This window comes from Cebidichthys violaceus, unplaced genomic scaffold (assembly GCF_023349555.1).
Source record: "Cebidichthys violaceus isolate CVI_PGR_0920_01 unplaced genomic scaffold, fCebVio1.0.p SCAF_32, whole genome shotgun sequence".
Classification (NCBI taxonomy): domain Eukaryota; kingdom Metazoa; phylum Chordata; class Actinopteri; order Perciformes; family Stichaeidae; genus Cebidichthys; species Cebidichthys violaceus.
Genome location: NW_027176506.1, coordinates 361,700 through 385,894, shown reverse-complemented (window position 1 = coordinate 385,894; position 24,195 = coordinate 361,700). Strand labels below are relative to the sequence as shown.

The window sequence follows — 24,195 nt, the reverse complement described above, 5'->3', positions numbered from 1 at the left end:
GTATGGAGTCCAGCATCCATACCTGTGTCCCACCACTAAACGCTCCCAGTGGAATCAAATATGTACCGTACCTATGTGTGTGTGTAAAGAATGCTGATATGAAAAACAACCAGTAGTCAATGTACAGGCTGCCAGTTGAATGGTGATGTAAGCTGCTCTATTGGATTCATATGTTTGTAAATCTGACTTATGTAGAGTCAGAGCCTCACCAGCCACCAACCTCACCTCACATCATTGTTCAATACTCTTTATACAGTTGTTATCTGTCAAGGGAGTCACACCCACAAGGGCTTATCTACAGTATTTAGCTGAGTCCCCACAGTTTCATACCCTTCAGGAAAGAGGAGGACAGAATCCTCATTCTTGCATAGTTTCAACTTTCTTGACTCCAGATAAGGTCAAATGAAGAAGCTACAGTTGTTATTTACAGTTCACAGCAAGGACACACAGTTGTTTATGCATATTTTTACTATTACAAAACATGTCCTGTTTCACTGACTGTGTGAAGAGTTTTTACAAAGTGACTTTAGTTTTGACTAATTCATTTTAGCAATCATAAAGAAATCTATATTACATTTGATATTTGAACTTATGATTTAACAAGCTGTAGTCAGGGTGTTTCTACTCTCAGCTCTTTTTAAGGACTTACTGCCACCAACTAGTGAGACGCCCATGGTTATGGGTCCTTTGGTCTAAGTCATTATTCTGGGAGTGGCTCAGCATATGTGTGTGAGTGCACTTTTCTAGGGGGAAAGACATACAACCAAGGGTCCCTGGCTGGAATCAAACCATGCAACGCTCAAATTACAATATACTAGGATGACAGGACCCATTTTTTTTTTTTTACATTTTACAGAGAACTTTAAAATGTTGTTTTGAAAAGTGCTGTATGAATAAAGTCTCTCATTATTATTATCATTCATGTTATTATTATTTCCTACAAATAGTGACACTACAGCAGCTTTAGGTGCAGGACCATCACTGAGCTGTTCTATTCAGATATTCAAAGCTCTGTATTAGATCTCCATCATCAAATATAGCATACAGAATTAAATTACACAAAAAACATTTTCTTTTTTTTGACTTTTATTGAAGATTAAAGAGCAAACATCAGTTCCAGTAAACCTGGGAAAACAACAAAAAGGAATGAAACTTGTAGTACCCATGTTTCAATGGCAATATCAAATAAAGATATGCAAAGATATGTCCTCTTCCCTCGTACCCAGGGTAAGAAATTAAAGCTTGGCTGAGCAAACTCTTCCTACCACATAAAATGTTATATAGTTGGCTGTAATAATACTAACATCAATCCATATAGTTATGCCAGTACCGCCAAATTGAATATGCATAAGCAAATAAATACATAGTGCAATTAGTAATTATCGTTACAGTAATGCCAAGTCACCATATTATTAAAGTCAGAGTGGAAGTACAATAAAACACAAGGAGATTGTTAAACAACAGAGATGAAAGAACTGAAAAATCCTCTTCCTTAGCATGTTTGCGTTTACTTGGTTTTGCCTGACACCATTACGCCAAACTCCTGGATGGATATCTCTTTGTTTATGTACTGCTGAAGCTGGCGATTAGTGATGTGCCCGAGACGCAACGCATCATCGATGGAGAACTTTTTCCCTGATTTTCTGTCATGAAGAACTGAGGATTCTCCTTTGGGGCCCTTTACCGTGATCTCCTCCCAGTCACACTCCTGGCTCTGCAGGTTGACGAACATCTTCCAGTCAATCAGCCCTAGTTTGAAGGCCTCTTCTGGTCTCATCTCCTTGCCTGTATCTGGGTCAATGACCACGATAGACCTACGCAGATGGCTCTCCCTCTGTTCCTTCTTCATTCTCACTGCCACCAGGTTCTTTTGAAGCCTCTCGATCTCCTCATCCTTCTGGCCGGTTATGCCCCTGAGCTCTGATAGTTCTTTCTGTAGTGAATCAAGCCTCAATTCCAGGTTCTTTCCTTCCTCCCTTGGTGCAGACTCAGTGATAAGACGAGTCTCTTTGCTGGTGATCTCGATCTCGGCCCGAAGCTTGCGGATCTCATTTTGCAGCCTTTGGTTTTCTTGCTGCAGACGGCCACTTTCATCACGGATGTAGTGCAGTTCTTTGGAAGATTTGGTGTTTGTGAACTCCATATCAGAGAGCCTTGAGGTGAGTTTGGCCGACTCCTGGTCAAGTTCTCTCCTTCTCCTTTTCTCTTCTTCCAGAGTCCTTCTTAGGTTCTCAATCTCAATCTCAGCCTCTGGGTCCTTTTCAACTTGGACTTTCTCTGTGCGGACAACTCTTTCCTTCACATCCATCTTCTCCAGGGTGAGCTGCTGCTGGATGAGGATATTCAACTCTTTCTCGAGCAGAGTGCGTTTGTGCTTCTCTTCATCAAGCTGTAGTCTGAGAATGGAGTGTTCCTTCTCCTGTTGGGGATCCTGTTGCAGGACTACCTTCTGTTTGACAGTCACCTTCTCACGGTTCTCTTTGTCTCGGATCTCCAGCTCAGTAAGTCTGACCCGAAGCCTTTGGATCTCCAATTCTGCATCGCGCCTTGCCCTGCGCTCACGATCCAGTTCTTCCAGTTGCAGGTCAAGGTCAGCCTTCTGTCTCTGCAGTTGGAATAGCTCAGTTTTCAGGCTTTCCTTTTGTCTTTGCTCATTGCTGATGTTTTGTGAGAAGCTGTCACACTCTGATCTGAGGAGAGGGTCTTCTTCCATTTTGACCACTTCTTGTTGAACAATCTTCTCGCGGACCTGAGACAGATCGATTTTCCTCAGTCTGATCTTCTCTTCTTGGGCTGACCGCTCTTTCTCAAGGTCGAGGCGTTTCTGTTGTTCATCAGCCAGTTTCCTTTTGAGAATGTCAATTTCCTCCTTAGTCTTGGGGTCTTCTCTGTACTGCAGCACTTCATTGACCACCTCTTTAGTCTGCACTTGGGGTTTGGTGTCCTTCCATCTTTGAATTTCATCACGAAGTTGGCGGATTTCCATCTCAGATTTCTCAGTCTGGTGTGTTTTATCTACGATTTCATTGCGAAGTCTCTCAAGTTCTCTTTCAGTCTGTGGATCTGTCTTGTATTTGATGACTTCTTTGATGATCTCTTTGACCTCCACTTGTGGACCTCTGTTCCTCAGCATGGTATGCTCTTCCTGTAGTGATCTAAGCTGGATATCTGCATCCCTACAACGCCTCTGTTGCTCAACAAGTTCAAGCCGGAGATTGGCCACCTCATTCTCAGCTTTGGGGTCAGGGCGGACGATCTCCCGCACCTTCTCCTGAATAACAACCTTGGACTTCTCCTCCTCTTGGCTGGAAATTTTCCTCTGAAGGTCAGCCTTTTCTCGCTGTGATGCTCTTCGTTTGCCCTTCTCGTCTTCATACTGCCTTCTGAGGTTTTCTACCTCCCTTTCAAAGGCAATATCTTTCTCTACTTTCAGAACCTCTTTGATGGAAATCTTCTCCTCGGCCATTGATTTTTCCTTCTCCATCCTTCGGAGCTTCTCTTGAAGAAATTGCAGTTCATCCTCCAGCTGCTTCCTGCCATCCGTTTCCTTCTGTCTCCGGTCTAGGAGCACCCGGTACTCTGTTTCGAGTTGAGGATCATTCTGGACTTTGATCACTTCCTCCTCAGTGATCACCTCCTGTTCTTTGTTTTTCTCTTCAGCAAGGAGTGTCACCTGCTTTTGTATCAGAATCAGCTCATTATCTTTCATCAACTTCTGCCTTCTTAGCTCATCAAGCTCTTCCCGAAGCTTGCGCATTTCCTCCTCCTGATCACGATCTTTTTCTATGCGCAAGACCTCCTTGACCGTGTATTGCTGTGCCCCTTCTTTGACCTCTGTCTCAAGGCCACGCAACTTCAACTTTAGTACCTCAAGGTCATTCACCAGGACATGGGTAGTGCGGCGCTCTTCTGAAAGTTTCTGCTGGACCTTATGGACTTCCTCATCCAGCTGGGGGTCAGCAACCTTTTTGATCAGCTCCTTCTTGACAATTGTGTCCTGGGGCTTCTGTCCTTCAAGGACATAGATGTCAGACTGGATAGTCTGAATTTCTCTCTCTAGCTGCTCCCTCCTCTGGACCTCATCGTCCAGCTGCTTCTTGATTCTCCAAGGTTCTTCTCCTGGGGCAGCAGCATGGACTGACTTTACATTTGAAGACTGAATCATAGGGGCCTCAGGTTGCTGTCAAGGGTAAATCATCATCATCATCGTTATTATTATTATTATTAATATTATTATTATCATTATTATTATTATAGTGTGTAAATATTTCACCTGATTGATAATACTTTGGGCAAACTCCAGATTCTGAAGCTTTTGCTTGTTCACAGCATTCACCTCGGTAAACCTTGCCTCAATAGCGGATTCCTGAAAACAACATTGAAATTACATGGAGATCACACACAGTAAACCCTGAGGATACCTCAGTGGTTCACAACCTTTTTGGGAAAATTATCGGCTAATTCATACATTAAAGAAAAGTCAGAAAAAGTCTGAAAACCCCCCGACACCCTGATGATGTCACAGTGATGTCACCTGTGTTATCTTGATTTTGGCTTGAGATTTTAAATCTTCAACAGAAAGGCTGTGTTATAAACTTGGAGTGCATAGTTGACATTTATCAGTAAAATAAAAAGACACTATTGAGTTGCATTGTGGGAAATGTGGGATCCTGGGTTTCTGGGGGTATGATTCAGACCAGGGACCAAAAGTCTGGATATCTCAGCCTCTAATGGTTTGATTATTCTTTTTGAATATGTGTCCCACAACCTCCACAGGATTATGGATGTGCTGTACTAAAAGTACCCCTTTACATGTGTGTTGGTGGATTCAATGGCTAATGTATGCTGAGAAAGAGCTAGCACAGTTGTGTTTTAGTTTACTTAGGCACATGCACATGCTTGAGGTTCTGGAAAGCAGGGATGGAGAAGACAGAGATAGGTTGTATATCTTTACTGCGCACTTTAAAGTACTTGCTTATTTCTCTACAGGCATGTCTGATGTCTGACAAAATTGACATGTCATAAAAGCTTGGCTGGTGTGCCTCACCTCTGCCTTGACTATCAGTGCAGGTGATTCCATTCTGTTCCTCTTGTATGTCTGAGGTACAAGTCCATCTTCAAGGTCAAGGATGGATCTAAACTTCTCAGTTTCATTCTCGTAGTCCTACAAAGAAGAACCAGTGAACCATTCATCAAACCATCATCTTATTTAATTTTACAGTTGAAGACAGTGATGTGGTGGTAAAAATCAATGCATATCTTACTTTGACAGCTTGTTGGTAAAGCTGGGCATTTTTGGACACGTTGTTCAAGTCAGACTCCTTTCTTGCAATATCAGAGAGCAAGTTCTGAGAAGAAGAAAACAGAGAAGTTGTGTTAAGAGTATTTCTCTACACCAGGAAATATGCATATGTGAGTATGTATCTCCCTGTTGCTCATCACTCTCACCCTCTGGTTCTTCAGCTTGGTCTCCACTTGTCTTGCGTCATCAGTTTCACGGGGCTCGTAGTTTGGGACACGAGACAACCAGCTGTTCAGATTGTCATAATCACTGCGGTAATTGTTGTACGACATCTTAGCTCTCTGCAAGCTTTGAGACCTGCAACACACAGCAAAAGAGAGCATTATACACATCCTATATATAGGACTATATGATATGTGTTTTTGTGACATTTTACTCAATATTTCTTCCAATAATTATTCATTATTATTGACTCCTCTTCTTGACCCCCTCACCTGGTGTCGGTCTGCCGGTTGAGGTTGTCGAAACGCTTGCTGAGCTTCTGGACGTCAGCCTCCTGCCTCTCAATGTCGGGGCAGTGCTCTTGGAATTTGGTGGCCATGTTGTCACAGCTGCTTTTGGCCGAGCGCAGGTTCTGCTCCGACTCAGCGATAAGTGCCCTCTTGGACCTCAGTTCGGATGCAGTATCCTACCATAGTAGCAAGGCAGACTAATTAAATATACGCAGTAATGTTTTCTTCATGGAAGAGCAATACAGACAAGTCAATGATAAAAGGGCAGTGCGTTGGGGCCTTTATTTGGGAATATGAGAGCACAATATGAACTAAAATAAAAAAATTGGATTGATCAGGACGCCAAGGCTACATTTTTGACATAGGGACCCTGTCAAGGAGGGGCCACAACAGCATCATGAGGGTACACAGCACAACAGCATCATGTGTATTGGGATAGAAACAGAATGGGACCTGCTGATCAATACGTTGCTCCATAGCAGCACTAAAAACACCACGGTGGATCTTAAATGTTTCATTTGCCAGTATGTCGTTTTCAGCCAGAGCCACTGTAAAGAATAAAAGAAGCGTCTTACTGCGAGCTCCCGCTGCATTTTCTCGAGGGAGGTGATGTCGGACGGAGCGACCTCCTCCCTGGCCAGCTTGTTCTCATAGGTAGACAGCAAACTCTTTCCATTTTGAATGGAAGTCTCCAGCTGGTTGGAATTCTTCAGTCTGAAAAGGTAAGTGCAGTCATTCTGTGAGCAGATATGTATATAATAGAATAATACAAAACATAGGAAAGTCAGTGTTAGCTGTGCTAAGTTGGGAAATTATTGAAATGACTGAAACTAATTATGAGGAAGTGGGGTTTGTATGTGTACTCGTCTGCTCTGCTCTGGTAAAATGAATGTTTTCCATCAGACAGCCCTTACCGATGTGGATCAGACACTGTCCTCTACACTTTAGTCAGAGCCAGACTCCATTTGACTTTGCAGAGCTCAGAGGTTTGTGTTCATGTGTGTCTCTGACAGGGAGTGTGCTGATCACCATCTATCTACTGCAGGTAACACACTGACTATGGATAAGAATTACATCCATACATGTGTACGACATGGAGCAGAAAGCTATGTCAGGTCACGTGGGAAAATATTTGTAGGAGGGCTTGGGACGCTAAAACATCGGTACGTCAACCACATTTGAATACTTTAAATACCACTGAGAAGTTACAGAATGATATACAAACCTATAAACAATCATAATCATAATGGACCTGCCCATTAAGGAATGCTACTCTCAAACAATCACAACTACCACAGAAGAGAAGACACTGAGACACAAATCAAGTGGCGTACTTGTCCTGAGAGCACTGAAGAAGCTGCTCGATCTTGGTGTACTTGTTGTTGGCGTCGTCCACCTTGCTGTGAAGTTGAGGAGCGCTGGCACACGTTGGATTTGAGACCAAGAAGGACTTTGCTTCCTGCACTTTAGAGGACTTCTCTGGTTCAATCTTACTGACGGCAGCAGCAATGTCCTGAAGGGAAGTTGTAAACAGCATGAATACCCTCTCAAAGCTTGTGAGCTTAATTGAGAGGTGTAGGCGTTGTGTGAAACCGTATTTGGATCCATCAACAGAATGAAGCGGAAGTCATTACCCTCATGTCCTGCAGGCGGTCGGCGCTGTCCTGCAGTGGCCTGTTCTGCTCCAGTGGCGGGCGCACTCGAGCGTAAATGTTCTTCTCCTGTTTGTCCAGGTCACTGACAACCTTGTCCAGACCGGCCATCAGCTGGCGGCACTGCTGCTCCTGTTTGTCTGAGATCACACGCAGCACGACGAGCTTCATTATCTGGTGGGTCGACGCAAAGCTCTCTTGCTTTACCAAGCGGCCGATAAAGCAGGGAGATTGGCCCATTGCTTTTCTCTAAATATACACTGGGTGGTGATGATAGAGAGACAAGCCTGTCTGTCTGTATCTGTCCCGCCCCCCTATGCTCTAAATGTCCTCAGCTGAGACGTTGTGTCATGCTGAGTGAGGTCTACATTCTGATCAGTCAGCAGTAGGCTTGGTGTTATTTAGTAATAGCTATTTACAATCTATGTGGGCTGAAGCGCTCTAGAAGCCGAACCCTTCTTTACAATAACTCACTACTTTTCTGGATCCCCTGGTGGCTATTTGTTCCCGCTGGCTGGCTACGCCACATCCGTGTGGAAAGCCTGTTCTTCACAGCAGAGCATACAACTTTGCAGTGACACTTTTTGAAGATATTCATCATGTTTCTTTTCAACCGTCCCTGATTCCCTCTTAGTCATTGGGCTGTACAGGCGATACAGAGGGAAGAACAAAGATGGGTGGGGTGAGATCGATTGTGTTGCCAGACTCAATTATTTTAACCCAGTCCAGCCCTGATAATAATCCCTCATTACATTAAGTACCTGTGATGGATGTTTACTAGATTCTTCTTCTAACTAAGTTTGACTAAGTGGTGAGAAATGAAGCCGTCACGGAAGTGCTAAAAACTGCAGTTCCTCAAATGTCCACTTGAGTTTGGCTCCAGAAGCGAGTCAATCCCCATAGACTTCCATGTTAAAATGAGCACCTTTGCAGCAGAAATAAACATTTACAAACTGTTTTTTACAGCGTGGTACATAAAACGGTTCTGGTCTCTATAGGTAATATAACGTTTTTGTATAACTCCCTCGTTAAAACCGTATTAAGGCATAAAGTTAGGCACAATTGAGGGCGTGGCCTCTGTGATTGACAGGTGGATGCCATCTGAGGTCGCTAGCTGTTGCACTCCCACTGTGAGCTTCATGATGGCTCTTTAGAGACACCGAGACCACGTCCAGACTGAACCCGTCTAATCATCGGACAGCTTGTGTGTCGTTTTAAGAGACGTCACGCTGTTTCCAGATCATCCAGACATCATCAGCGCCAACATAAAAATGATGGCTAACATTTAATTTTCCATATGTCTTTTATGCACGCCGTTTTGACACGTTTATGACATTAGCTAACTGGGGCCTGGCTGAAATGTGCAGACGTGATGAGCGTCCTAACGGCAGCATGTTCTGTACCTGTAGCTGTGCCAGAGCCGCTCTCCTTCTTCAGCTCAGCGAAGCGTTTCTGCAGAGTGGCGTTGCTGCTCGCAATCTTCTGCTTGACAGCTTTTTGCTGGTTTGCCAGGCTGCAGATCACACAAAATATAATAAAAAACTGTTAAAGCTGCACTGGAATAAAACGTAATGGAGTTTGTGATCCAGTGAACGTTGTCCTCGTTCGTGTTCACACACACTCACCTGTCGGAGACCGCCAGTGCCTCGGGGGCAGTGGGGGGGATCATGAAGCAGACGGCCGGCCCAGTGAACTGGCGTCCAGCCGCATCCTTTACGTCCCATTTGGTCCCATTGTTCCGGAGCAGAGTGTAACTCTCCCCACGCAAAATCTGCCCCTGTAAATGTCCAACAATTACAATCTGTCATCTAGCGCTGCACAAACATACTTCAGTCATATTGTAGACAACAGAACAGCTTTCTTCACAACGTGGTTGACTTTGACTTTTAATAGGAATAAGTGAATTAATCTAAAGAGGCTTTTAAATGTGACTTGTGGTTTGGTGGTGTGCTCTGTCTAACCACTGTGTGCTATCAGGACTCTTTCAATCAGAGCTCTTGTTGCTCTGTGCAGGTAGTGAGTCACGGCCGCAAGCGAGGGAGGATCTGGGGGTCTTGTTTTTTGAGTGAGGTTAGAACAGATACAAGCTTCGTAGAGATAGGCTGAGGAGCTCGGAGTAGAGCCTCTGCTCCTTCACACTGAAAGGGGCCAGCAGAGGTGGTTCAACAGAAAGAGGACCACGAGCGGAGCAGAGCCGGGGGAGAGGGACGTCTGCTAAGCCTGCTGCCCCTCGACCCGGCCCCGCTGACAGGGAGGTAAAAGAGGCTGTCAGGTATGGATCAAATTAATTCATATATTTTTGAAATAAACAAGCGCATGAATACGTTGGGTAAAGTAAATTAATGAAACAATTTGCAACATAATATAAGAAATTCATTTTTAAAAGTATTAAAACAACTACGTTGATAAAACATAGTCATTCCATGCTCTATACAGTAGAGGGCGGTAATGCTACAATAAACTGTCATCTGCCAAAGGTCTAAAGATGTCTCTCCGTAAGCTCAACATCGTTCTGTACAAGTGTTCAGATGACGTGCCTCTGACAGACACCAGGACACTCAGTGCTTCTAACTACTTCAAAACAAAATGCCCCCAAAACGGGATTGCTGGGCTCTAGGATAAAGACATAGATCTGCTAGCGAGCTAACCTCATGCATGTTGTAGTGCACGAGACGGGCGATATGAGAACCTGAGATCAGTGAGGTCAAGAGACAACCTACACACCATGAGCTTTGCTACACATAAGCCGAAGAGCTCCACAGGCTCTTCAGGCAACGCGCAGACGTCTTCTCAGCCTGAGGGCTTTTATATGAGATCCTCAGAGTGTCAGCCTGAGCTCCCTACTGAAGGGATTTGAATACATTACACCACAAAACCAACAAGTTATAGGCCTAGTGCTTAGAAACGGCAAAGTGCAGAGTCAGGCACTCTTACAGCCCAGAACATCCTGGGATTAGACTGACAGCCAGCGACAGAGAAAACATGAAGATAAGATGAAGTGCTCTCCTTAGAAATGGGGTCAGTGCAGCGCAGAGAGGCAACACCACGACGAAGACGAAGGAAGCAAGGCAGTTAGGAGAAAGCTTCCAAAGAGGGAATCTGAAGAAGGAAAACAATTCCCTTCAGAAGACTAGAAACCTCTTTGGTCTTTAAACAAGTCAACTTTGCTTCAGAGCAAACATGTAGTCTGGTGTCTCTGCATCTCTCTGGGACGATAACCGATCAACCAACTCTTGACTTGTTTTCGTGTTAGATGGTTCTGTCATCAGACTACTGTACATTGTGATTTGACTGTGGCTCATGAACCGATGGAGCAGATGAACAGTTACTCCTGCTGCTCTGTGCTGATCACTATTTCAGGATCGTTTACTCACATGTCTGTCCAAGATGACATCACTTAGACATTTGGGTGAAATTGTCATAATAAGCATATGAATTCTTGAGTTATGGGCCAAAAGACGTTTTGTGAGATCAAAGTGATCTTTGACCAACAAATGATAATCACATTTTAAAATTTGAAGGTTTAAGGTCTAAGGTTTGATTTTCAGTTTCATTTGTTTCTTCCCCTTCTGACGCATGCAAGTAGGCAGAGAAGACATATTTTGATCAATTCTTGATTTAGAATCAAAACTGTGACAACATTTAAATATGTGACACAATGCTGCTGCATACACAACATAAAGTAAAGATGTTCCTAAATACTGTAAGGTAACTTGGCTAGTCATCTAAAGGATGAACTCGATGAGCCTTCTCATGACTCACAAGAGTCCCTGAGGACTTGAACATTTGGAAGAGGAGGATTTTAGTTTAGTGAGATGAGATGAGAGATGAGATGAGACACGTACTAATGAGCAACACACGCTAAGTGACAGCAGCCACACAGCGCTAAGCTGTCGACCACACTCTACGTACGTCATCCGTGTCAAACTCGCACAGAGCCTCGACGGGCAGCAGCTTCTTGGGGGTTTCCCGGCGGTAACTCAGAGGCAAAACCTGCACACTGCGCTTCTGAAGAGCCTTGACCCGCTCATCAAAGTGGTCCATGGCCTTGGCTTGGTCCTACACACACACACACACACACAGGCAGCATATGTTTTAGTGTTGCAGAAGGAGTCAGTGGTTCAGTCTGTCAGCAGTATTAAAGAACACTCACATCCAGCTCCGTTATCAGGCCCTCCGTCTGATACATGTCTTTGAACTCTGGGTTATACTTCTGGTTGAGGTCTGTGTCCATCCGCTTCAGCAGGTCCTGAGTGTCACGCGCTTCCTTCTGGAACTGGACACACACACACACACACACACACACACACACACAGATAAGCTTTACCTGTTTAAATGTGTGTGTGAAATGTGTACGTCCCTGTGAGTGCTCATCTGTCCCTGTGTCTTACCTTGTGGTACTCATCCATGTGTTTGAGGTGATTTTCCTCACAGATGAGCAGGTTCAGGTACTCCTTCCAGTCCGCGTGGACCGCCTCCATGTGAGCCTGACAAACAATGAAGCGTGTGAGCACTTGATCAGTAAAAACACAGTGGAGTCATTTTAAAAAAGTGCCTTGAAAGAGGGAAGAGCATTTGGAATTCATAAAGGGAGGATGAGCCTGTACCTCAATAACGTTCTTCCCTGGATGCTGAGCGGCAATCAGCTTCTCTCCATCCTCATTCAGCTTGGTGACGGAGGCCTCCTTGGACTCCAGACATTTACTGATGAAGTTCTGTTGAGGCAAGACAGACGCGCTGAGTTCATAGACTTGTTAGTGTCAGCATGCACTGATGCTCATTTGACAAGCGGTACGCAGCTTGTTGGTGTGTGGCGTTAGCTACCTCGTACTGCCTCTGGCGGGCGGGGTAGTCCAGGTTGGTGTCGCTCCAGTCGTAGTTGATCCTCTCCTCGGCCTGCTGGTCCATCCAGTACAGCTCATTGGTGCAGCGCTGCATGTAGTCCCGCAGGCTCAGCAGGTTGCGCTGACGAGCGCTGGAACTGGCCTAACCAGCAACCACATACGCAAACATTAGCTGGAAGCAGCAAAACAGCTACACAACAAGAACGCTGCAGCGTCACTGTAGCTGTGTGTATTGATAATGTTCACCTGAAGGATAAGGCTGGCATTATTCTATGTTCTATTTTATTTTTATTTTATATAAATCCAGTCTGTCTGTGGCACTCAGCCCTAAGTCCACCGGCTCCTGCTGAAGATCTACGTTTTCAAAAATAGTTCACAAATATGAAGTTGTATTCCCTAAAAAGGCTTGCTGATTTCAATTGTAACTCAAACAGGAGGGAATTGTGTATTCGTTGGGGACTATTTTCAGCTGTGGATTGATCTACATTTGGTGCTCCACTTTGCTGAAGGCACAGAAAGTCAAGACAGAAAGACCGAAAGGCCGGCTGGTGATGAGAGACGGAAAGAGGTGTTTGTAGGAGACCAGCCTCCAGTCACAGGTTATGCTGATTAGAATGGTGTTGACACACACACACACACAGACACACACACACACACACACACACACACAGACACACAGACACACACACACACACACACACACACACAGGAATGTGGGTGTGGTGGTTAATTACCAGTAGTTTGGCGTACTTCATCTGGAGGCTACTGACGTATTCCTGCAGAACAAGACAAACATGAGGGTCATGTGTTTGATTGAGAGGCTGTGTGGAAGAGACTGGGACCATTCTTTTACGTGTCAGGAAACATCGCTTCTTCTGGCTTTCTGTTCGTACCTTGTCTCCGCCGCTGGAGATGTGAGGAGCCAGAGCCTCCACCTCACTGTGGAAGATGTTGTGTTCCTCCACCTCGTTCTCCACAGATGGCAGGTCCTGGCCAAAGCCCTTGTTGTTCAGGTTGTCCTGGGCAGAGAGACATGACAACACGTTAAAGTCCCCTCCACCACACGGTGAACGTTTGGTCAAGCTGTATATGTTGAAAGTTGATAGCATAATAATAGTTCATTGATTTTGTTGGGTTAGATACGGTAGCTACAACAGGTTCTGAGTGGGGTCTGTGTGTCAGGTCCACTAGTGGAGCCCTGTGTGAGTGTGCAGGTCTGCTTCCTACCAGTTTCTCATCCATCATGTTGCCCCAGTTGATGGTGGGCTTCCCCTCGGTGCGGGTCAGGTGGTAGATACGGTCATGGTCTTCTTTCAGCTTCAGCACTTTCTCACGCAGCTGCCTCATGCTGAACACACACACACACACACACACACACACACACACACACACATTATTTCTATGTACAAATAACTACACTATTTTTTTCTGACCTTAATATCTTTTGACCATAACATTCAACATTGTACAGTACATGCTCATGTAGAAGCTGGTATGGGGGATAACCTGGTAACCCAACACGTCCTCCATGCAGCTTTCTGACCCTAACATACAGGACTTCTTCTGGACAGGTGCGTCCAGGTATCACGCGGAGCGGAGTTCTACTCACTCCTTCTCTATCATCTCGGCCTGCGGATGCTGGAGGCGCTTGGCGTTGACGGCGTCCTCGTCCAGGCCGGTGAGAAGCTCCAGAGAGCTGAGGATCCTCTTGTTGGTGTCATCCTGATACAGAGGCTGCTTCCCCTCATTGATCTTACTCACATCCTGCAGAGACACACAGTGGACGCAGCAAGGTCAGACGAACACCCCCCGCCACTATTTAATGTCAAAGTCAACACAAACAGCAGCACAACACACACACACACACAAAGTGAAGAACATTTTGCAGTCTGACATTTTGTTCCTCCCTCCTTTAGCTACTGTAGAAAGCATGAAAGGACATTTCATGATGAGTGCAGAGATCTAGATCAAGGGTGAAGAGACTCTGGAGGTGAATGGATCTTTTGGAGCCATCCTCAAGTGGACGTTTGAGGAAGTCCCGTTTCTCGTCACTTCTGCGTTGGCTTCATTTCTCAGCATTGGAGGTTGAAACACGATGTTCAGTCGGACAAAATAAACCCAAATGATGTCATCAGAGTTATAACGGCGTGAGCTGGGTGACTACAGAACGACTGCATCACAAACTGCAGCTGTAGAGTTTAAGAGACGTGTGTGTTTAGGAATCAGGGAGGGTCTAAAGTAATGAAAGGGTCTAGTGAAAGGCATTATGGGAAATGTAGGCTTCTGTGTTTTGGGGTTCTGAGTCGGGAGTTTTGGGGCTGCTGCTTCAAGTCTTTTAAAAATAAATCGGTCTCTTGAAAGTCTTCCAACTTTATGAAAGTACAACACTTGTTAATTACTGTAGTACTTTTTTAACAAATGTTACTGAGACAAAACCGACACGAGCCTTCAAGGTCCCAGTGAAACGGAGCGTCTTTAGCTTCTGCTAGCTTCTGATGTTTGACGAGTCGTAAACATCACCCATCGAGTGAGCGGGGAGCGCTAAGCTCTAACCCCCATCAAATGATGTGAATCGGTCCCTCGCACGTTCAGCTTCACTGTGAAACACGACACAGTGAAGCTGAACCGCTCCTCACTGCGACTTATTTTATTTCATCTTAACGTGATAACTGCAGAGCCAAAAATACAACACATAAAATACATCAAGTATCATCTCACAGTGCAGACCCGTTGTGCTCAACACTGCAGCACTGGTTGAACTGGTGTTGGTTCTCTAGGTCATGGTGTCCTCTGAAGGCGCTTGTATACAGAGAGGTCTCTGTCTAGCGGTGGACTGGTCAGTACCACCAGGTCTCTGGTATCAGACGGTACCTTGTTGAGGTTCTGCTCGATGTCGTAGCTGTACTTCTCCACTTTATCGGCGGTCTTCTGCAGCTTGTCGATCAGAGTGCTCAGCTCTGTGGACGGAGCGCTGGGAGACGAACAGACACACTGCTGTTAGGACTTCATCAGGGTAACACTACACAACATGAATGCATCAGAACATCAGAGTGATAGTCATTTCACTGAGTCATAATGTTGAGGAATCATTAGCAATGCTACAGTTTATAACATGTTTAGAACTACAATACTAAGTCGTATTCATGATTACTAAATGATTCTTTAGTAAAACATCTGTAAGATAAATGTTTGTAACATTTTGTTCATGCTTATTATCACTGGATTATCGTTAACACTCAACATGGAGTGTTAATAAAGTGTTAATAAAGTGTTTACGAATGTAATCAAACGTTTGAATGCACACAGCTGCTATCCTGTGAAAACAGAAGCATCGGCCACAGACTAGTGAGACTCTGATGCGTTAAATGAACAACTTCTTCATGTAGAGGCTGACAGGAAACAGGCTGACGTCACTCCTTATAAGGAAACAGGCTGACACATCGCTGTGACGTGTGTTAGCGAGCAGCAGCTAGTGAGCGTACAGTTCATATCATACGTCCGTTAGCTTCTTTAACTGTCTCAGATGATTTAAATATGAGGCGTCTGCATTAATGTCTCAAATATGTTTGGGGTCCTTATGAAACAGAGTTCACAGTTTGTCCACCAGAGAGCACTGACACATCAACATTGTGTTACATATTGTTATCAGACTTTTTATGATTTATTAGAATCCAGTATTAGTGGGCTCTATTCATATTCCCTTTCCAAACCACATTATTATTATTATTATTATTATTATTGTACTTTCTATAAACTCCAAGCATTGCTTTTTTTACTCAAATAAATTGAAGTGTTTACAGCACCCCTCATATGTCACATGACACCAATAGATGTTGTGACATTAATGTTACACATTAACTCCATCATTAAAGTCATCACCTTCCAAACGCGCGTGTGTGTGTGTGTGTGTGTGTGTGTGTGTGTGTGTGTGTGTGTGTGTGTGTGTGTGTGTGTGTGTGTGCACTGGTGACAAGAGGCAAACAGAGTCCATGTCTGTCAATTCAAATCCACCATCAATCTCCCCCCACACACACACACACACACACAAACACTAGACTCTGACTTTCATGTCACAGCCGCTGCTGGTTTTGGGATGAAATAATATGAGAGCAGGTTTGGAGTGAAAACACAGACGAGTGTGGACAGGTAGTGTAGAGCGGCGCTGCAGCAGGATGAAAAACACCCTGAAGGGGTGAAATGAGTCAAAGCGCTGCTTTACACACATCTGTAGTCGGTCTTCTGAGTGTTGAGCAACCCTAGCAACTGTGTTCAGAGAGAACGGCCTCATACCACACAGCGACACACTGATTCTAGAACCCCAGTACCAGAACACGGCTTTTCAGTTCGGTCTCAACGCACCGATGCTCCTCCCTGCACCTCCTCCTCCCTGCTCCGCTGAGTACTGTGAGCTACAAACATGCTGTCCATAGTTTCCAGGGAGGCTCACTGGCTCACGTTCATTGTTTTCAGTGTGGTTGTGTTGGCTCCGGGAAGGAACTGGCACTGGAGCGTTAGCTTGAGAAACACAACCAAGATGTTCCCACAGGGAGAGGGAGAAATTAGAAGCAGAGCGCTCCAGCGTTAAGTCATAGAGGGCGTGTGTGTGTGTGTGTGTGTGTGTGTGTGGGGGGGGGGGGGGGGGGGGGGGGGCGCTGTCAGTGGGCCTCACAGCACAACACCAGCAGATACATACACTGAGCCCGAGACAACGGGCCCCTGGTTGTGGTTGTTTTGCGTCTCTTTGAGGTTGCTTTGTGTCTTGTTGTAGCCGTTTTACATCTCTATGCAACCTAGAGGCCCCCTGAGCGATTGGGCCCCTAAACCTGTTCCCAGGAGGCCCGGTCCATCCACGTCTGTGTAAGGAGAGGACATGTAGAACAGAACATAGTGCCTCCTCCTCGTGCCCGTCTTATGCTTCCTCTTGTAGCAGATCTTACTATAGCAAGCACATTGAGATCTCCTGCTTGGACTTGAACCTGAGATCACAGCGTTCATGCACCAACTCCAAACTGCACAAAGAGAGCCGTACAGAGAATGAGGAGGGTGGAGCTGCATTATTAGGATTCCTCCACCATCTGCTGATTGTTATCAAGGTGTTCAGCGATGATTATATTAAGGATTCATCTTGGCATCCTCCTTGACTCATTGCTGCAGGAGTAGAAACCAATACGAGCCACAAACATGCAAATATCTCACGGTTTGGTCTCTAATGAAGTGCCTCCTGCACATGTTCTTTATGGGGTTCCTCATGTTCTCTTATTCTGTATCATGTCTCTTGACTCCCTGTATTTATTGTACAGTGAGTACAAAGCCCTTGTATGTGCAAACCTACTCGGTGATCATTCCCTAATGTAAATAAATAAAGACCATCAGTCAGTCCTTTCCTCTTCATGGTGGACGTGACAGTGGGAGGACCACAGTGAACACACACCAGTCCATCTTCTAGTGCTGGGCACCAGAGGGAGTTCTCTGTGGGCCTGATAGGCGCTGAGTGACCTGCAGCATCGGGCTGATGGTCTAAGAAGACAGGTGGACCTTAGACCCAGTGGAAAGAGCAGCAGCGGTAGGGAGTGTTGGTGTGGTGGTTCCTCACGCTCGTATCGGAATACCTCACAAACCAGTTACTACAACTCTACCGAGCACCACACCCTCTCCGCAGTTAAAGCACACATTATGCAACCTCACCTACGCCCGCTCGTTCCCGTCCTGAACGCGGATGATCCGGACTTAAAATTAAGTTACCATTCAGTCCACGAGACGCGATGTTCACAAAATACACATCAACAGCTAGGAAACAAAAAGGACGACGCTCTGCACGTGCAACACACCGTGACGGAGGTCTTTGTGAACACATAGGACACGGTGTTGACCACATTTCACCCGGTAGACATTCCATTTACATTCTATTTACATTACATACATGAGTCTCACTATTCCTACAAAGATGAAATATGGACATATATGTAAATATATACCCCATATGTGAATATGTTTCTCCTGATGAACACGGACCGACACTTTGTGTCAACTTAGTACGCCTAAGTATTTAACGACTTTACCGCAAAGCACGCTCACTTCAAGCCGGAGTTGTAACGTCAGTTCTCGGTACGAGTCACGTTACGTGTGGAGCCAGCAGACCGGAGGACTCACGGCTACAGGGTCCAAAGGACTCACGGCTACAGGGTCCAAAGGACTCACGGCTACACGGTCCAGAGGACTCTACAGAGTCCAGAGGACGCCATAGGTCGTCGTAAAACAACCGTCCCGCACACTACCGCTACTCACCTTGTAGTTGGCTGCGTAATCGCGGTGGTCTTGGACTTCTTCTTGAACATGGTGACGGGTCACCGGGCACCGGGCTTCCGACGAGAAAACAATCCCAACAGGACAGGTGAACCTCGGCTGTGAGTGAGTCCTCTGCTCGTTCCTCCGCTGCTCCGGGTGTGTGTGTGTGTGTGTGTGTGTACGTCCACACGCCTTCTCAATGTCACCGCTTACACTCCCACAGACACTGTGATTCACCTGAGGCGTTCCCTGTCAGTGTTCACACCCAGCTGTCCTGTGGACACTACCTGTCAGACAGCAGGGGACAGGTGGGGCCTCAGAGCCGGGCCCCGCCCCCCACAGCCAAGCACACTGTACACACACACACACACACACGCACGGGCTGATATCACTAATGCAAATATACAGTATTTAAATAGTAATCATAACTTAAACGCTTACTAAATAATATGGCCTGAGGAAAAAGGACAGTAACTGTTGTCTCTACAGTATATTGCATGTTATTATGACACAAACAAATAAAGGACAAACTATGTAAAACAGGGCGTGACACACATTTGTGTGGAGGAAAACACAAGTGTCTGTTCGTGCAGTTGATGTGATCGTTCATCATGTTATCATTACAGAGTGCATGGTGTAGGACATGATGCCACTTACTGTTTAATACGGATCAACTGTGAATCTATCCATGATAGATCGATCCATGAAGTCCTCCCTAGTCTGTGTGTGTGTGTGTGTGTGTGTGTGTGTGTGTGTGTGTGTGTGTGTGTGTGATTAGCTCTGTAGGGGGTGTGACAGAAAGGACATCACCGGCTGAACCAGTCAGACTCAATGTTCTGCCCCTACTACGAGTGTGTGTGTGTGTGTGTGCGTGTGTGTGTGTGTGTGTGTGTGTGTGTGTGTGTGCGTGCGTGTGTGCGTGTGCGTGTGTGTGTGTGCGTGTGTGTGTGTGTGCGTGTGTGTGTCGATGTGTGACAGTGATACAGGATCTCCAGGTGAACTGTTTCCTAACTAGTAGGTAAGGGGACATCAATAGCTGTGACTTCACACTCAACATTGTGCTACTTTTGTTTCATCCGATCAGCATTTTAATTCAAATCCAGTTCATTTAGATCTTTCACATCATTTTCACATCTAACGTTAATAACTGCTGATTCTGTATGACTTTCAGATATAGAAGGAGACCAACTGGTGACTATCAATGCTTGTCAACTAACATTCATTTAAAATGTTGAGCATGATAACTTATATGATATGGTTCCTTATTGCTGTCTCATACCTTGTTATGTTCTCAGTGTCACCACGGTCCACTCAGCACTCCTGACCTGCAGCATCACTAATACATTCTATACACTAACAGGATTACTTACATTATAAAGTAGTAGAAGTGTGATTCGTTTTCTAACATAGCTGGCCTACCTTATGTTTTCACCCTCACTCTGTGACTGAGTGAGGGTGAAGCTCTGTGTCTGTCCACTGATGATCTCACATTCTGCTGCAGCTCTGCATCATACTGTGGGTGTCCAGTTGTGGACTTATGGAGGTCACTAACTTTCTCCAACTATCTGCATGATTTGTGGCAGGCAGCACTTCTTTGACTCCGTACTATTGGAGAGAGGGGTCGTAAAAAGAGGTATCCATCAGCAAATGTTGACCTTCAACAGCCTTTTAACAGACTGTCTTCTAACTTCTGACTCAACACACACCTCCAGTTTAAGTTTGTCCTAAGTCCTAATTTACCAAAAGTTACAATTTCTAAACTTTCAACTCCTCTGCCAATCCTCTAATGTATCCCTCCAACAAAGCCTCCAGAAGCAGTTCACTCCATAGTGAAAGACAACTACAACATCCTGCTTCAAAGAGTAAACGGTGCCGTGTCTTCACATCCCATCATCCGTTAAACTTGAATTCCAGGTTCATGTTTAACCTTCTCACTGTAGCAACATGCCCACCCCTCTGCAGCCTCGTGTGTTGTTTTTATGGAGAGCTATTGACAGCCCTTGTGTTTCTTTAATTCATAACAATTAAAAATAATCTTCAATGTCTTCTTGTAGTCCTCAGTGTAAACCTGTTGAAGCTTTCCAGGACTGTCAATGACAGTCTTCTTCAAACGGGGTCATTCTTTCCATCCCCTCTGGTGGAATGAAACAGTGTCATTCAACATCTGGGCTGACGGCTGTGACCTCTCAACCATGGAAGGAAAGGCTGTTATCAGCTGGAAGGAAGAGCAACCGGCCATGGGCCCAAACAATGGTGTCTGTGTGTGTGTGTGTGTGTGTGTGTCTGTTTCCACGGTTCCATGTTCCCATGTCTAGTTTTGGGAAACAACAGTATAGTCTTTAGTTCTATCTTTTCCCCTCCTTTGGGTTGTAGCATGCAAACAGCAACAGTTCTATTGCAGGTGTCCAAGTTGGAATAGTAGCCTACTGCAAGAGTTAAAGCGTTAAAGAAGGACGCTTGTTCTGAGTGAAGTACAATCTATTCAAATGATTCTTCATGTTGTCCATCTTCACAGGGAAACCTTACTCAAAGTGCGAGGTTGACTTTATCTGTCTGACTCTAGCTTTAGTTAACCGGCCAATCGTTTGTTCTCATTACAGTGAGTCAGTGACCCCAGACTTCATCATAGTGTGGAGTACGGTGACCTTTACACTTGCTGGATGGATTTTAAAAGATATGATCAAACAGATGTCATTAGATCTGATTACAATGTCTGACATCATTAAGATAACAGAGGCCATATACAGACACATGCTAATACCAGGTGGAAATACTGTCTCTATTTCAAAACGTCCCTTCAGAAACATGTATATTTAGTCGGAGATGGCACATGTGACATGTGACATCGGCACTAGAGTTTTGGGCCTACAATGGAGACCCGGGCCTTAAAGGGACAGTGTGTAGGATTTGGTGGCATCTGGCCGTGAGGTTGCAGATTGCAACCAACTGAATACCCCTCCGCTCTCTCTTTCCTCTCCAAGACTGTGGTAACGTGAGCCGCCAAGTGCAAAACCGTGGTGACGTCGTTCACCTTGCTCAGAGGCCAAACCATACCATAATAACACCACTTTAGGATGTTAGGAAGTCAGACGGCGGCTGGCGGTACCACAGGTTTACATTCTGCGGCTGGATTAGGCTTCACAAGCGCATAGAGAACTACGGTGGCCTTCAGGTTTTCTGATGGTCCATGTGGTTTTGCTCTTATCCAGCTGAAGGACATTAACATCTGCTGAGTGAATTACAGGCCAAAGAGCATTGTCTCATCCATGGATATGGTTGTAATTTGGTAATTAGGGTGTAGAGCAGTGATTTAGAAACAGATGAAACTTCCCAAAGGCATTCTAAGGTAGTTCAAAAGGTGAATATGCCACAGCTTGAAACAGCACGGATAAACGGAGAGTCCGAATGAGTTAACAGGAGTTGTGTTGCGTCGAGGCCTCTATCTGACCAAGCTGCACTTATCTCATGTCATGTCATCAGAAGCTAACAGTGATATCTGGCAGTGGTGACTCCCCCCCGCTGACCCCATCACCACTGCATTCCTCTACTGATACAAGGGTGAGAGTCGGTCAATGAAGGGACCAGCCTGTTGTCTGCTTAAACATTAACATCATGCCAAGCACTCCCTGCAAACACACATGCTGCTCAAATTACAACCTACATGTGTAGCTGGATGAAAAAGGATACAACGTTTACACCGTTACGCGCTCCTGCAGATTCCTGCTCTACAACATCAGGAGGATTCTCCTCTTCCTCACTAATGAGACGGTGCAGGTTCTCATCCAGGCTCTTGTCATCTCCCACCTGGACTACTAACACTCTCTACTCTCCGGAGCCCCGGCGTCGGCCATCAGACCTCTGGAGCTTGTCCAGAAAGCCGCAGCTCGCCTGGTGTTCAATCGCCCCAAGTTCTCCCACACAACTTCCTTTCTCCGTTCTCTACACTGGCTCCCTGTAAGAGCTCATCCAGTTTAAGACTCTGGTGCTAGAATACAGGGCAGTGAAAGGAACAGCTCCTTCCTATCTCCAGGCCACGGTCAAGCCCTACACCCCCGCCCGACCACTTCTCTCTGAGCGACGGGGCGATCGGTCGCCCCGTCGCTCAGAGGTCCTGGCGGCCGATGGACCCGGTCACGTCTGTTTTCTGTCCTGGCCCCACAGTGGTGGAATGAACTTCCCACTGACGTCAGGACAGCAGAGTCGCTGCCCATCTTTCATCAGGATGAAAACCCACCTCTTCAGGAAGTGCTACCCTGAGCCTTCCACTCACCACTTATGGTGAATGCACTTATTGTCTGCTAAATGACTGTAATGTAATGTAATGGTGAATTGATTCATGAATATGTTCACTTCATTTGGACTTCTGAACACGTTTCAAACCAGTATTAAACCATGAATTATATTGTATGCAGAAAACATCCATGCTTGTAATCAATCAACATGTTATAACAATTCCCCTAAAAACTCCTTTAACTTTTATGATATTAAGACTGAGGTGAAACGAACATAGTAGAGGCAACTCTGAATTGTATAAATCACCAAAGGTGAACTGTGTAAATGGTGATCACTGTCCTCAGTCTGCTCTGAATGAATGGTAAAGGGCCTTGGAACCTCGTCACCTTACTTTTATACAGTAAAGTACCATCAAATCAAAGTGTTTTAAATGAATACATTCATCTCTAGGCCAAGATAAGAAGCAATAAAACAGGGTATAGATTTAGGAAATGTAAGACAGGTGACCCAAAACAAATATAGAAATAAATTAAATATATAAATCATAAATTCAATCTATTTTGTATCTGCAATATTTTTCTAATTACGTTCCTTTCTATGTAATGAACTCTGAAATAACCTGATGTTACAATAATAGATTTAATTTAATCCAGGTTTAACAAAATAATCTTTTCACATTCTAGTTTTTATTCTGACCTTTCGACCACATCTCAGGGTCTTCATTGTCATGTTTCTTCTTTGAAGTTTTACAGCGCTCAGCCTTCTTCTGGGTCAGGACAAAGACATTCAACCAGTGAGAACAGGGTGACTAGAAAATGGTCGGTATAGATGACGATTGGGTTAAGAGGCTAAAATATGACGAAAACACATCGTTTTGCAATAAATGGGTAAAGGTTTACGCCACATAACTAGTAAACTGATCCTCATTGATACAGTTGTTGGAGTGGCCCTTTAATTCAGCGTTGGATTCAGATTAGGTTAAGAGTGAGTTAACTTGATTTTGATCATGGGGTTTATCTATATTGGTAAAGATGCCCTAGTTGTTAATGTAGCAGAGGGAGGTCTCTGTGACAAAAGGTAAAGCATTCCAACAGGGTGTAGTCTGGGCTGATCCAGGTACTGCACCATGACTGGAATGTTTGGCTGGACTGTTGAACGAGTACGGCAGCATTCTGATCGAGAGCCCAGGCATGATTCACTGCCTGGGCTCATGAAGTACAAAGGATGACTTCAACAAGAGAACGTTTAAAATGCTTCTTCAGGGCAGGAGAGAGTGGAGAGGCCGGATTACTAGAGACAAGTTTACTAGATCACTAACAGCTCTGAGATGTTGATAAAAATCTAGGTAGGAATAGAAGTGGAGGTAAAAATCTAGGTAGAAATAGAAGTGGAGGTAAAAGTCTAGGTAGAAATAGAAGTGGAGGTAA

At 45.1% G+C, this 24,195-nt stretch overlaps 1 protein-coding gene across 1 annotated transcript; it reads right to left on the bottom strand.

The window, feature by feature from the left end:
• Positions 1–1,074: 1,074 nt before the first annotated feature.
• Positions 1,075–18,737, bottom strand: ppl (periplakin). The gene is made up of 22 exons (XM_068724805.1): positions 18,536–18,737; positions 15,122–15,221; positions 13,860–14,014; positions 13,478–13,598; positions 13,144–13,269; positions 12,985–13,026; positions 12,231–12,392; positions 12,014–12,121; positions 11,798–11,893; positions 11,560–11,682; positions 11,319–11,465; positions 9,032–9,183; positions 8,810–8,919; positions 7,389–7,546; positions 7,089–7,267; positions 6,330–6,468; positions 5,737–5,930; positions 5,449–5,599; positions 5,265–5,348; positions 5,048–5,164; positions 4,274–4,366; positions 1,075–4,180 (listed from the first exon to the last, which is right to left on the bottom strand). Exons 1-22 carry the CDS (start codon positions 18,583–18,585, stop codon positions 1,508–1,510), a joined length of 5,280 nt encoding a protein of 1,759 aa, XP_068580906.1. The 5' UTR covers positions 18,586–18,737; the 3' UTR covers positions 1,075–1,507.
• Positions 18,738–24,195: the final 5,458 nt, after the last annotated feature.